Raw genomic sequence first — 15,998 nt, 5'->3', positions numbered from 1 at the left:
CCATTTGTTGAATAAGGTGTCCTTTCCCCACTTTGTTTGTGTTTGCTTTGTTGGACATTCCAAATCTGTAAAGGGGAAGTCAAACTGTCACTGTTTCAGGATACAAAATTAATGTACACAAATCAGTAGCTCTGCTGTACACCAACAGCGACCAAATTGAGAATCAAATCAAGAACTCAACCCCTTTTACAACAGCTGCAAAAAATAAAAATAAAATACTTAGGAATATAGCTAGCCAAGGAGGAATATAGCTAACCTCTACAAGGAAAACTACAAAACATTGCTGAAAGAAATCATAGACAACACAAACAAATGGAAACACATCCCATGCTCATGGATGGGTAGAATCAATATTGTGAAAATGACCATATTGCCAAAAGCAATCTACAAATTCAATGCAATTCCCATCAAAATACCACCATCATACTTCACAGAACTAGAAAAAACAATCCTAAAATTCATATGGAACCAAAAAAGAGCTCACATAGCCAAAGCAAGACTAAGCAAAAAGAACAAATCTGGAGTCATCATATTACCTGATTTCAAACTATAAGGCCATAGTCACCAAAACAGTATGGTACTGGTATAAAAATAGGCAAATAGACCAGTGAAACAGAATAGAGAACCCAGAATAAGCCCAAATTCTTTCTTCTCCTTTTTTTTTTTTTTTTTTTTTTGCTTTCTTTTTTTGTAGAGATGGGCTCTTGATATGTTCCTCAGGCTGGTCTCAAGCACCTGGCTTCAAGCTATCCTCCTGCCTTGGCCTCCCAAAGTTTTAGTGTTATAAGTGTGAGCCACCATGCCTGGCCAACTACCTTTCTTATGAGTTTCTTGCCCTTGGTCATGACGAACTCTGACAGAATTTGCAGCAAAGTTAAATAAAATATAGAAGTCTTTGCCTTCAGTCTTTAGTTTCTAAAAAGTGAAATTCAGTTTACTTATATATTATTCCTTTAAGATTCGGTTGAATACTTTCCCATATGCACCTATAACACTTATCTACATAATATACATCTTGAGATATTTTTCAACTTTGTTTAGTCTCCAGCTCCTGAAGGAGTTGGGTTTAGAACTACATCAATCAAATTTAGTAAGGTTCTTTCTTACCTGTTTGATCCCTCTACCTTTTTCCTACTCTCCTGCACAGTAAAGGTGTTAAGTAGTGAACTAAATTTTATAACTTTCAAATTTGTTATTTTCCTGTCCTAATTACTTCTACTAGGAAAATTCATGATTAAATAGCAGAGAAGGTGGGGAAAATAGAAACAGCCATTTATAAGCATTATCTGGGAAGAGAATGTCTTCAGATCACCATTGAAATGACTGAGGAGAAAATGTAGGAGGTGCTTAATTGGAATATGTTTCTAGTTGATAGAGTTGATTCATAAAGGAGGCTAGAGAAAAATAATTATTAATTATTCATTCATACGTTCATTAACAAATGTTTATTACTAAATGTCAGGCACTGCAGATATAGCAATCAGTACTATTGTGACATTTTAGTGCAGTAGAACAGGAGTCCACCAATTGTGAGTTTTGGTTCTGGATTACTAATGGCCTACTTTTGGGATATTAATTTGCCTTGGTTATTACCTAAAATACAAAATACTTGGGGTTATATTCCAACCTTACTATTATTAATAATTAAATTACTTTTATTATAATCCTCTTGAAAAATAATACTATTGATACAAATTATTTTTTCCTTTTGTAGCAAAATCTACTGAATTCATTTTCCTTGAACTACACAATCCTGTTTCACAAAGAGAAGAATTGAAGCTGAAAGATATTATGACAGAAATAAGTATAATCAGTGGAGAATTAGAGCTTTCTTACCCGTTGTCTTGGGTTCAGGCATTTCCTTTGTTTCAGAACCTCTCTTCAAAAGAAAGTTCTTTTATTCATTATTACTGTGTTTCAACTTGTTCTTTCCCTGCTGGTGTTGCTGTTGCTGAAGAAATGAAGCTGAAACCAGTATCTCAGGTTAGCATATCATTAATATAATTGGCAGAGAAGGGGGAGGTTCAGAAAACATTTATTCATTGATATTAGGCTGCTTTCAAATGCTACATTTTGTGAAAAGGGCACAGGAACCAACCCAAAAGAACTCCCGTTGCCAATGCTGGAACAATTTGTTAAACAAAATCAATAATGACAGCATGGGATTATAACCAAATAAAAAATAAATATTAGTCTATATTTATATAAATAGATAACTGAGTAAATGAATGAATAAATAATACATGGTGGATAAGGGACAATTATATCTTAGAAAAAAATCCAATTAATAAATGAAAAGGAATAAGAGAAATACAAAACCACAAGTAGAACACTATGTTTATGAGTATTGCAAAGTCCACCAACAGATGCTAAATTTAATGAGTAAAAATTTAAGTAGAAACAAAATATATGCATAATCTCAAAGTCTCTAGCATAAAATATGTATTATTTACAAAAAGAAAAGTGGTAACTTTGCAGTGGAGAAACCTTGTAGACATCACTTTAACCAAGTTATCAAAATGAACATCACCAGTAATAAGACATATTGACATAACACACCCCTTCGTATCATGCACTGAGAAGTACCACATCACTTCTGTGGTGTTCTTTCCAGTAATATGTAATCTCAATATAATTATGAGAAAAATGAGACAAGTCCTGTTACAAAATAATTGACCAGTACTCTTTAGAAGTATCAAGGTCGGCCGGACACAGTGGCTTACACCTGTAATCCCAGCACTTTGGGAGGCCAAGGCAGGTGGATCACGAGAGGTCAAGACATTGAGCCCATCTTGGCCAACATGGTGAAACCCTGTCTCTACTAAAAATACAAAAATTAGCTGGGTGTGGTGGCACATTCCTGTAATCCCAGCTACTCGGGCGGCTGAGGCAGGAGAATTGCTTGAACCCAGGAGGTGGAGATTGCAGTGATCGAGATTGTGCCACTGCACTCCAGCCTGGCTACAGAGTGAGACTGTCTAAAAAAAAAAAAGGTACTAAGGTCATGAAAAACAAGGAAAGACTAAGGAATTGTAGGATCCTGTAACAGAAAAAGGATATTAATGGAAAAGTGAAATCAAAATGAAGTCTGTAGCTTAGTTAATACTATTAGGCCAATGTTAATTTTTTAGTTTTGGTCATTGTATTATGGTTGTGTATGATAAGATTAGGGGAATTTGGGCAAGGTTGATTTCTTTCAACTCTTTTTTAAGTCTAAAATTATCTTGAAAACAATAGTAAGTTTTAAAATGCTATGTTTATTTTTATAGGAGGTTGGTAATATACATGTAGCTTGTATATCTCTGCCAAATAGTTCTAGAAAGAAAAGAATTTATTAAGAAGCTATGGCATACTCATATATACACCTGTGCACATGCATGCACGTACACGGGTTTGGCCAGAGGCTAATCTTTTATTCAAAAGGCCTGTAGAAAGCCACATTAGTGTTAGATAAAGTATAAGACTTCATCTCTATCTTTCTTTATGTATAATGTTGTCAATATTTTGCGTCCTAATTATATTGTATATATAAATTTATATATTTTCCATTTAGTGGAATTACATTATTATAAATGTAGCCTCTTAATTTTAAATTTTATTTCCTATTTATTACATTTTTTGATTATTTTGAACTGCAAAATTGTTATATTCTTCTTTAATTCTGTAGTCCATATCTGCAAATAGTACTTCAAGTTAATCTTTGACCATTGTTTATACAATATCTTTTCATCACCAGTATTATTTTGGTTTGGTTATATCTATGGAAAATCTAAAAGTATAGATATAATTCTTAGGGATTTTTAAAGTCACATTTTCTCTCACACGTCTACGTTTTGACTTTGTTCTTTTGAAAGTTATGATGTTTGAGACCCTTTTTCTTGCCACTTTCCGTCAGCCCTCAAACACAGATGCGGCCAAGCCTACTTACACCTTCCTGCAGAAGCAAAGTAGCGGTTGCTACTCCCTTTCTATTACATCTAATCCAGATGAAGAATGGCGAGAAGTCAGGCACACTGGACTTGTTCAGAAGTATGTACTGTCATAGCATGTTTGTAGTAGATGGGCATATTAGTAGTTTTTATTCATGTTGCTGCTTTTCAGTAGTTTAACTTTTGAAATGTTTTAAGTTTTACTTTCATGCTGATAGTAATGGAAATAGGTTTTTTTAAAGAAATTATGAGGAAGTTAAAAAATTTATTAAGAAAACAATAGGTGCCATTTTACTTTTATGTCAGTAAGACATAAATGGCAGACAAAGTGTCATATTTGGTAATATTAAAGTGTTTATTAAAAATATTTGAGTAGTAATGTATGATTTAAAAAATTCTACATTCCTTATCTGAACATATGATAGGGAAAATGAAATTGCTTACTGAAATATGCTTCAATTTAAGGTACTTTGGAGTTTGTTACAAGTTCTCTTTCAGAAATTGCTTCTTTGTTCATATTTCATCCATGTCTTCTCATGGTGCTAAGGAAGAATATGGAGTCTGTGCATTTAATGGTGATTTCTATACCTCCATGTGATTCTATTTCTTTGTTTTGAAAAAAGACACTTGAAAGACTAGGATAGGAAAATAGCCAATAAGGTAGAAACTATCATATTAGCACTTTAAATTTACAGTTTTCTTTTTTGATTTAGGTGCCATGATACTAAGATTAAATCAATGTGGATGACTCTTACCATACTGAACCTTTCTGGCGCAAGAAGTACATATTATACCTTCATTACTGACTACATTTTTCATTGAGTACTGCTCTACCTATTCCAAGATTATAGCCCGGAATTCACAACTGGTCTTATTTCTAAGCTTTAAGAGAGAATGCCAGCAGAAGGATGACTAATTAGTTGTCATCTCTTCTCTACTACTTTCTGGTTGTGATTAAATTATATGTCTCCTTTGTGGTCTCTTAAGTTTTACGTGGCAGGCACTTTTTATGGGGAGACTTGCCTCCTAAGCTCCCATGTTATTTCTTTTTTGTCCAGCTGCTGGTGTAGATTAGCCACCAGGAGCAGAGCACAATTTTTGACTGCTAGCTTTTCTGAAAGGAAGGGAACTAGTCTTGAGGAGTCAAACTTAGAAAGCGGAGAAAGGAAAAGCTATATTTTATTACATCAGTTTATTGAAAGTTAAAAATTATGAAGAAGAGCAACATCTTCAATGGTATAACTGATTGTGAGATAAAACCTGTTGATTAGAGACTAATTCAGATAGTAGCCTATTAAGACTAGCCCACATGGGAAGTATTGGAAAAGAAAAGATAATACTCAATCGGAGTACCATTAGTAGCTTGTAAGGATAAAGGAAGGAAAATATCATTATTTATGCCTGGTCAAATGTTTTTTACCCTACAGATTTGAGTTACAGAATACCACTGCCCAGTTATTGTTTCATATAAGAAATCTCTTAGATAATAGGATTTTCAATATCAGTATATGTTAACTTTATTTTTACTTTTAAGGTTGATTGTATATCCTCCACCACCTACTAAGGGGGGATTAGGAGTAACTAATGAAGATCTGGAGTGTTTAGAAGAAGGAGAGTTTCTTAATGATGTAATCATTGATTTTTACCTTAAGTAAGTACAATGATAAATGATCCTACATGTTTTACAGATTTTACTGAGAAACTTAAAATAAATGTCTTTATCTCTGAATTATTTTAAATTCTGTTAAAAGTAGCCTGCCAAGATTTCAGATTTGGAAAATTTTTGCTTACCAAGGTTTTCTAGAATTGACTTATTCAGTTTCATTGCTTTACTTACTGTGGATGCTATATAGTTAAGAAGAGTTGCTGCTTTTTTGCTTTTTTAGCTTTTGTTAGTTTTTGATGTAAATTTCTTTAACTATTGTATTATGGTGGTGAAAGAAGTTACTTACAAATTACAAATCATTTTGGGAACTAAAAAACAGCAGCTCTATTTAGATATCTGTTGTATCTTTTTTTTTTGTTTGAGATGGAGTCTCACTCTTGTCACCCAGGCTGGATGGAGTCCAGTGGCACAATCTTGGCTCACTGCAACCTCCGCCTCCCGGGTTCAAGCTATTTTCCTGCCTCAGCCTCCTGAGTAGCTGGGATTACAGGCACCCGCCACCACGCCCGGCTAATTTTTGTACTTTTAGTAGAGATGGGGTTTCATGTTGGCCAGGCTGGTCTTGAACTCCTGACCTCAGGTGATCTGCCCTCCTTGGCCTCCCTAAGAGTTAACTATCATTTTAAGAATCCATATCACTTAATTTCTCCCCCAACTTTTTGTATAGCCAGAGCTGCAGGAATTGGTATGAAAACATTTAAAACTTTATGCAAAGGAAATTTGCTTCTAGCCGTCATTTTGTACTGTATCTCTAGACCTAGATTCCCAACAGTTGATGGAGATATCTCCTAATGATTTTACACATCTCTCCCAAACCAAATTTATTATAATCTTACCTAAGCTCTATTGTTTTACTAAATAATACTAGTAATCTTTATCTCAGTAACTCAGGTCAAAATCTCACATTATATTTACAGACACTGTAGATTTAATCTCTAGGAATTAAATGTGGGTCTTTTTTATATCTTCCGTGTTTCTTTTTGAACATATGGAATACAGTTATAATTGTTTTAATATTCTTTTCTGCTAATTCTAACAACTCTGTCAGTTCTGGGTTCAATTGACTGATTTTTCTCTTCATTATGAGTCATTTCTTTGCGCTTTTGCATGTCTGGTAATTTTTTGATTGGGTGCTGGATATTTTTTTATTTATAAATATGCTTGAATTTTGTTTTGGGACACAGTAAAATTATTTAGAAAATGTTTGATGCCTTTAAGATTTGTTAGATGAGGCCAATAACTTAATGTTACTACTGAGGAAAGACCTTTTTGAGTACTCTACCCAATGTCTCAGGAATTACGAAGTTTCCAATTTGGCTAATAGGAACAGGCACCATTCTTGGTCTCTGTGAGCACTTGGTATCATTCTCTCTGATCTTTTTGGGTAGTTCTTTCCCTATCCCTGGGTACTTTCCTCGCATACATTCGGTGTTTAATACTCTCCTGAATACTTGAAGAGGACTTTGCAGCTGTCTGGAGTTCTCTGTATAGCTCTTTCCTTTCCAGTATTCTGATCTGCAAACTCTAGCTACTCCATTTTAAAAAAACAATCACACATTTTCAAGCCTGCATAAACTATAAAGAATAGCAGAGTTTTCTAATCATGAAGGGGTTAATTACTAAGTGATTGAAGTATAAGCTTATATGGAAGGATTGTTTTAGTACAGAAATGGACTAAGAATTTAGAGATGAATCATATCACACAGTTATTAACATTTTTCTAGATTTATTTGGCAGTGTCACAATTTCACTTTTATATTTGAGTATATGATTATTTGATTAATATTTTCTACCCTCACTCCTCTGGATTATAGGCTCTACAGGGGCAGGTACTTTATTTTTCCCCTCTTGTTTTGTGTCTCTAGTGTAAACATGGTGTTTGGCACATGTTAGGAATTTTTTAAAGTTTTTAAATTTTTTTTTTTTTTTTTGAGACAGAGTCTCGCTGTGTCACCTAGGCTACAGTGCAGTGATGTGATCTCAGCTCACTGCAACCTCTGCCTCCCGGGTTCAAGTGATTCTCCTGCCTCAGCCCTCTGAGTAGCTGGGACCACAGGTGCACACCACCACACCCAGCTAATTTTTGTATTTTTAGTAGAGACGGGGTTTCACCATGTTGGTCAGAATGGTCTCGATCTCTTGACCTCGTGATCTGCCCGCCTCGGCCTCCCAAAGTGCTTGGATTACAGGCGTGAGCCACCGTGCCTGGCCACATGTTAGGAATTTGATAATTATTTCTTAAGTAAATGAATGAATAAGTGGGTAATTTCTGCTTTACATGATGGAAGGCTAGGTAACTAACCAAACTGAAAGCTGAAATCAGAGCAAACTGCAAGATTGCTTTGAATCAAAATAGATAAAAAATAAAGATTTCCAGAACACATAAGACAACTGGGGGAAGACCAAGTAAAATCTAAAAATAATTTACTTTTGTGGGGTTACTACTTTACAGGTATCTTATATTGGAGAAGGCATCAGATGAACTTGTTGAACGAAGTCACATTTTTAGTAGCTTTTTCTATAAATGCTTGACAAGAAAGGAAAATAATTTAACAGAAGATAATCCAAATCTTTCGTAAGTTAATCCTCTAATGTACTTAAGTTTTAAGAGAAAATGTACTATTTTTGATGCTCCTAGTAAAGTGGCTTCTTTATAGTATTTCCTCAAGTAGGCAGTACTACCATTTGTGCAGGTCCTGGGTCTGTTTGCCATGAGAGCCATTTCTCATCCTTCCACTGTTTTGCTGCCCATGACAGGGAGGCTGACACTTGCAGTCTGCATTTCCAATTACATGTCCCTGGGGGAAATCCTGGAAGTTGGAGGGCAAGGAAGAAAGAAGCTAGGTTATTTCTTCCCTACTCTCTTTGCATTGGGAAATGATTCTGACAGTGGCTGTATTTCCTCTGTGAGTCCACCTCTCACAGGACAGACCTGCTATAACTCCAGCTTTCATCTGGAGGTACTGCTTCCTCTCTTTGCCCTCTACCCTACAGGTATAGCAGTTTCCTCCTCTGCTAATCTTTGCTGTCTCACTGTCCCCGTTTTTGGCTTTGTGTTTTTTTGTTTTTCTTTTTTTGTCAATGCTATAGCCAATTTCCTGCATTAAATTCTATCAGTTATATAGGGCTGTTTTTGTTTTCCTGGTTGGATCCCCAATGACAGACTATTTAATTAAACCTATGCTACATTATACGAAATACCGTATTTGTTTGCACAATTTGGCTGATTTTTGCCCAAGTATTTTTTTGGTTAATACTAAAACTGTGGAGCAGTGGCTAGGGATAGGCAAAAAGGAGGTATTTCTTAGACAGTAGAAACTTGGATAGTTGTTGCAACATGAGGCATTTCTCTCCTTTCCCCATACTTAACAATTTGTATGATAATCTATTTGAGTAGACTCATGATAAAGTTGAGTTATTGTTATTTTAAAAGTTAGTGTAAACATTTCTCTACTGCTTTACAATTTACAACTCCATTTATTGACATTATTTCAGTTTTTCCTATCATGACAGTACCTTTTGATAGGGCATATAAACTGTATCCCAGTTTTTCATATGAGGAAGCAGTCTAATGAAGATTAATAAATTTTACTTAAGATGAACAGCTAGTGAGTGGCAGAACTAGTTGGTACTTAAATCTTTACCTTTTAACTTCTAGTCCAAAGTTTTTATTGTACTAGATTGCTTTAAAAAATGGCTATGAGAGTTTGTTTCATCTCGTTAAAATAACAGGAATAATAAACAAGAGTTAGAAGAGGATTAATGGATAAACTGCTTGAATTTGATATATTGTTGGAGAAAGAGGGTAGGAATAGGGAGACTAATTCATATTTATTGAGTGCCTGCTAGGAACTAAGACGGTGAACATAAAGTTATTTGATTCTACAGTATTATTGTCATTGTCTTTATTAATTGAAGCTTAAGGAAGTTATATGAGTTTTTCAAAGTTGGATATAGCTTTCCAGTTTCAAAGTTCAACTCTTTCTGTTGTTCATAGTGTTGTGATTATATAATTAATGGTCTAAATTGGGATGCTTGTGAGAATAATAGGAGGCTGTCTTAGTGGGTACACTAGACAACGAGTGCGTATACCAGGGCTTTTCTAGACAAACTGGGATGTATGATTAACTCCATTTTGAGTGTCTTTACAGGTTTGGAATTTGTCCTGATGGACAAGACCTGCGAGGATCAGTTAAGGAGAAAACTGCAATTTGAAAATATTTCTGATAATCAGGGCTAGGAGAGGGATATATGGAAGGGGGAGATTTATTAAATAAATTAGGTAACATTTCTGATGCCCTCCTGTTCTGTTTTATGTATACAGAATTTAATGATTGGTACCATGCACTTAATCTCATGTTTTATTTCAAGATTATTCAAAGTAGAGATTGTGAATTTTGTATACTCACCTTCAAACTAAGGAAATGAAAGTAGATAGATTCTGCTGTATTAGTAAGCTTTTCAAAAAACAGATATTGTGTACCTGATTATTATATACATAATAAAAATAAAGTTACGTGAGTGGCATCCTCTAGGGTAAGATGCATAAGATACTACACACACACACATGTACACACGCACATGAATATGTGAATACTAATGCTTGGTCTGTTAAGCATTCACACAATTTGATAGATCAAGCATTAGTGTTTACACAAAGAATCCCTACAAATCAGTTTTTAAAAGTCATCAGAGCAGCAAGAGATATGAATTTTAATGGCCAATAAATCCACACCAAAAGGCTCTAACTACTAGTGTTGAGAAGCTACAGATTCCTTATCATGCTTTATGAGATCCTGAAAGATCTGGTTTCTTCCATCTCCTTAAACTCATCTCATAATATTGTTTCCTCTCATTTACCATACTTAAGTTCAACCTACCTCATTTCCATTTTCAAATATGCTGACCTCTTTCCTATTTTCTGCCTGAAACAACTTATCCTGGCATTTAAAAAATTTGTTTCACAGCTTGATCTCTAATCATTTTATTCGTTTGTTTACGTCTTCATTTTCTGTTTCTCATTTGAAGCTACATGAAGTTAGGGACTTTATCTGTCTTATTTTCCACTCTATCCCCAGTGCCTTGCTTGGTGCTTGGAACATACTAGGAACTCAAAATATGAGATGATAACAGTGCCTATTATTGATTACTGAGAGAACTGTTAGACATTTAGTTGAAGATTTTCTACACAGTTAGGAACTGAGAATAGGAGATTATGTTTGGCCCTCATATTCTCTCCTATCCTCCTTGCCTCATTCTATGTCTGATATATTCTCAATCAAATAAGGTTAGCATAATCAGGAAATCGACCAAATACCAATATAAAACCAGATGTCTATCCTTAAGATTTTCAAATAGAAAACAAATTAACAGACTGTGCACTAGTTGAAAGTAATTGTTTATACTGATTATAATGGTTGGGTCCTTTTGAAATGAGAAAATTCAATAAACATGTGACTTTGATTTTTTTATGTGGTTAATCTTCCACATAGTGTCTAATTGCTGTCAAATCTTTTAGCTCATTCTGGATCCTATGTTACTCCTAATGTTTACCCATAGGGTTTTGGCTAGATATTATTCAGATGAACAAGATGGGGCAATGATTTCAGTTTCCTATATGACTTGATAAAAATTATATAAGAATGTAATGGTTTGCCTTTTTTTTTTTCCTGCAATAAGAGTTCCATCCAAGGGACTGAGCCAGAAGTCACATACCACCTTTATCCCCCTGTTAAATGTCATTTTCTTCCTTCCTAAAACCTTTCTTTTGACAGTCAAACTTGGTTTTATATCCTTCTCTTTTAACTCCCCTGATTAGGTAAAGAAAAGAAACTAGTATTTGTGTGTATGCAAGCCAACCCTGTTCAAGGTGGCTGTCTCAGATGGTTTAATAAGGGGGTCCCCAACCCCTGGGCTTCAGACTGGTACCAGTCTGTGGCCTGTTAGGAGCCAGGCCACTCAGCAGGAGGTGAGCAGCAGTGAGCGAGCATTACTGCCTAAGCTCTGCCTCCTATCAGATCAGTGGCAGCATTAGATACTCACAGGAGCACGAACCCTGTTGTGAACAGTGCTTGCAAGGGATCTAGGTTGCGTGCTCCTTATGAGAATCTAACTAATGCCTGACGGTCTGAGGTGGAACAGTTTCATCTTGAAACCATCCCCCCTAACCTTGTCCCTGGAAAAATTGTCTTCCACAAAACCAGTCCCTGGTGCCAAAAAGGTTGGGGACTGCTGCATTACCATAGTTCCTTTGTACCTCATATGACACATTTTAGTTATTTGTTATAGTTTTTTCTGCCCGTATTAGATTATGAATACTTCTAGGGCAGTGTAGGTGACTTTCATTATTTGTTTTTAGGCACCTAATAAATATTTGTTGAAGAAATAAAGATGGATGAGTGGTAGGTACATTTAACATCATCCTGTAGTTTCCTTGTGTATGAAAGGAAGGGAGATGAATTTTATTTTAAAGAATCTGAGAATAAAAGCCTCATCTTTCCTCCTCCATTAAGATTTTTAATTTAATTAAATTAACTGATTAATTTATTTTTTAGAGATAGGGTCTTCCCTTGTTACTGAGGCCAGAGTGCAGTGGTGTGATCACAGCCTCAAACTCCTGAGATTAAGCAATCCCCCAAGTAGCTGGGACTGACTATTGGTGTGTGTCACCACCCTGGCTAATTTTCTTTATATTTTTAGTGACAGGAGTCTCGCTATGTTGCCCAGGCTAGTGTTGAACTCCTGATCTCAAGTGATCCTCCTACCTTAGCATCCTAAGTAGCTGGAATCACAGGCATGAGCCACCACACTCAGCCCATTGAGTTTTAAAACCTCCCTAATGACAGATATAACAGTTGGAGAATTCTGTTAAGGTTTAATGACAGTATTTTATATCATGCCCAGATGGAGCTAAGCAAAATAAGTAGATTTAACTGTGTTTATACTAAGTTGCACAGCCAGTTTTGGAATCTAAAAAGCATTTAATAAATTGCTGCCTTTATTCTGTCCATTTCATTATTGTTTATAGTTATTAAATTTAAGAATAACCAGGGGTTACTATAAGGAGATATATTTATAATGTGTTAAATATGATATATCTTAAAGAAGATGGTTAAACTAAATTTAAGATATTTCAGTATATAAAAGTGGCTCTTGAAGTCCCTATCTTAAATGAAAAAATTTTTATATATCAAATCTGTCTTTCATACTCTCAGAATGGCACAGAGAAGACATAAAAGAGTAAGAACATGGACTCGTCACATAAACATTTTTAATAAAGATTACATCTTTGTACCTGTAAATGAGTCGTAAGTATTTCAGATTATTTAAGAACGTATTGGAAAAAATTCAGAAAAAAATTTTGTAGTGTTTTTAGATTCATAATCAGTAAAAATTATGGCCACATACATCTCAGGTATTATTTTAATTTTTTTTTTTATAAAAGTAGCTAAGGCAATGAATTCCTTATCTTGGACTTTGGTTTGACAATGGTTATGTTGTAAAAGTAGTGAAAAAAAATAAAGTGACAAATGACCACAAGACTATAATGACTGAGACATTGAATGTTTTTTTGTTTGGATTTAAGAAAAAATTTTCTAAATAAAAAAATAAAAATATTTTTGAGTGAATCTTCAAATACTTAAGAAAACAAACTCTTCAAGCACCAATACAAAAAAAAATAATGCTGTGAGTCTATTTATTAAGGCAGATCCTTAATAGGAAACACAGATTGTATGAAAGTAAATAAATTTGAACTACTCAGCTGTTACCCTAAATAGTGTTACTTATGCCTTGGTAACTCTGGATATTTAGTGTTGATATGTATGCTCTATATTATAATGAGATGTTACAGTGGATGTCTTCAAAATTAATATGAAATTCTCACTTTCTCAGATGTATCTCTAGAATATATTATATGTTGTTTAGACTTTGCATGGTATTAAGATTGTAGTTCTTTTTCAACAGGTCTCACTGGTATCTCGCAGTCATTTGTTTTCCATGGTTAGAAGAAGCTGTGTATGAAGATTTTCCACAAACTGTATCCCAGCAGTCCCAGGCTCAACAGTCCCAAAATGACAACAAAACAATAGGTGACATCCATAACGTAGATGGTGTTTTTAATAATGATGACAATAATTTAATGGTTACAGGGAAGAAAATGAAGTTAACGGTAGTATAGTTATTTACTATCATTAAACCTACTTTAGCAGGATGAATAAAAAATCTGAAATTTTTAATGATAGACTCATGTATAGACAAAATATAATTCTGAAGTTGTACTGTTATATCAAGTTTTATTAAGGCACTTAAAAATTACTACTTATTGATCTTATGAAATATTTCAAACATACAAAAAAGTATAACTAATATGACCAACATCAATACCTGTTTCACCTGGATTAAGAAATTGAAACTTTTCTGATATAATAATAATCTCCTCTGTGACCACTCCCATTTCTCTTTCTTTAATCCAGAAATAACCACTACCCTAAATTTTGTTTATTCCATGTATTATTATTATTATTTCCATTGACATTTTTTGCTTGTTTTAACTTAAAAAATTGACAGATAAAATTGCATGTATTTACTATGTACAACATACTTTTTTTTTTTTTTTTTTTTTTTTTTTAAGAGACATTGTCTTGGTGTAGTGCAGTGGCTCAATTATAGCTCACTGCAACCTCGAACTCCTGGGCTCAAGTAATCCTCCTGCCTTACCCTCCTGATTAGTCAGGACTACAGCGGTGCACCACCTTACCTGGCTTATTTTTAAAATTTTTTTTGTAAAGATAGGATCTCACTATGTTGCCCAGGTGGGTCTGGAACTCCTGGCCTCAAGCAGTCCTCACACCGCAGGCTCCTAAAGTATTGGGATTACAGGCATGAGCCACCACACCTGGCTACAACATGATATTTTGAAATACATATACATAGTAGAATGACAAAATCTAGCTAATTAATAGTATTATAACATTTTAAAAAATACACTAGGTTTGCTAACATGACTAGGAATTCATGCCATTGATTTCCAGACAATGCTTGAGATCCCCCATTTTTACATAATCTAATTTCTTGTAGACTCCATTAATTTGGCTAGGTAATATAGGATCTCTTATAATTCTTCCACGAGTTTTCTTACAAGCCAAAATCTAAAGTAAATAAGCCTACTTTCTTTGAGAAAAAAGTAACAAAATTAAGTGTTTTATAGCTGTAGCCTAAGCAGTAAGCTGATTGAAAAATAGCCGTTAGCATTAATACTGGCCAAAACCCATGTGGGGAAAAAGAAAAACTGATGAAGCAACTGATTATGTTTAATTATCTTGAAACCTCTTAAGCCTCAAATGTGTACTTACACAAAACTGTATGGTCATAGTTAGAAGCACCATTATTAGGCAGATTAACTACCTTCTGCATTAAATAGCAGACATTTTGATTAATGAGCTATTTTTGAAGATTATCTTTTTATAGAGAATTTGCCTAGCTAACTGGTATTTCAGATCATGGCTCTGGGGTTTACCTGTTATTTGATAACAGCCAACCATTGTCAGTTTTATCTGTTGATTGAATTTTATTCATAACATTAATCATGAAAAAAATTAAATCTCAAGTATTTTTACTGTGCATCCAGTAACTGCATAAAAATTATAATTTTAAGCTTTTCTAAGTTACCTGTATAAAAACATGCAATAAACACTCATAATTGCTTAATTATTTCTAACTAGATAATGATCTACGTACTACTTCGACACTATCTTTGAGTGCAGAGGATTCCCAAGTAAGTGTGTTCTTTACAGATGGGAAAGAAGGAAAACTCATGAATATAATAATGTTATCTATAAAATAGAGCATAGCTAGGTGGGCTATGCTGGCCCATCATTAGATTGTGCTGCTTTGTGATTCTTTGACAGTTTTTGTGGGGCTGGGGAAGAGAACCAGATTAGTTATTATTCTTATATCTGTTTAGCTTGCTTTAACTTTTAGGTTATTTAGTAGTTTATCTGATGTTCATCTTGGTTAACTACTTTTCTAATTTCTAAGGATCAGATTTACTTTTATTTATGTCAGTAACTTTTTGAACTTAGGTAATTAATCATCTTAAGCACATTATATATTCTACTTTATTTTCTTTCTTTCTTCCTTTTTTTTTTTTTTCTTTGTGATGGGGTCTTGCTGACACCCAGGCTGGAGTGCAATGGTGCAATCTCAGCTCAGTGCAACCTCCCCCTCCTGGATTCAAGCGATTCTCCTGCCTCAGCCTCTCAAGTAGCTGGGATTACAGGTGCCCACCACCATGCCTGGCTAATTTTTGTTTTGTTTTTTTTTTGTTTTTTTTTTTTTAGTAGAGATGGGGTTTTGCCATGTTGGCTAGACTTGTCTTGAACTCCTCACCTCAGGTGATCTGC

General features: G+C 34.4%; 1 protein-coding gene across 7 annotated transcripts in view; it reads left to right on the top strand.

Moving 5' to 3' along the window:
* Positions 1 to 15,998, top strand: part of SENP7 (SUMO specific peptidase 7) — a 203,714-nt gene that overhangs the window by 182,256 nt on the left and 5,460 nt on the right. For all 7 annotated transcript variants that reach the window (XM_055381850.2, XM_019024695.4, XM_055381853.2 and 4 more), the window contains 7 exons: positions 1,715 to 1,983; positions 3,896 to 4,029; positions 5,464 to 5,580; positions 8,048 to 8,170; positions 12,810 to 12,902; positions 13,561 to 13,685; positions 15,318 to 15,370. In XM_055381850.2, the coding sequence (XP_055237825.2) occupies positions 1,715 to 1,983; positions 3,896 to 4,029; positions 5,464 to 5,580; positions 8,048 to 8,170; positions 12,810 to 12,902; positions 13,561 to 13,685; positions 15,318 to 15,370 (914 nt within the window). The remainder of the gene's footprint in view (positions 1 to 1,714; positions 1,984 to 3,895; positions 4,030 to 5,463; positions 5,581 to 8,047; positions 8,171 to 12,809; positions 12,903 to 13,560; positions 13,686 to 15,317; positions 15,371 to 15,998) is intronic.

Source organism: Gorilla gorilla, chromosome 2 (genome assembly GCF_029281585.2).
Source record: "Gorilla gorilla gorilla isolate KB3781 chromosome 2, NHGRI_mGorGor1-v2.1_pri, whole genome shotgun sequence".
Lineage (NCBI taxonomy): Eukaryota > Metazoa > Chordata > Mammalia > Primates > Hominidae > Gorilla > Gorilla gorilla.
The sequence above is the reverse complement of the archived record's forward strand: the minus strand, read 5'-3'. Positions and strand labels throughout refer to the sequence as shown.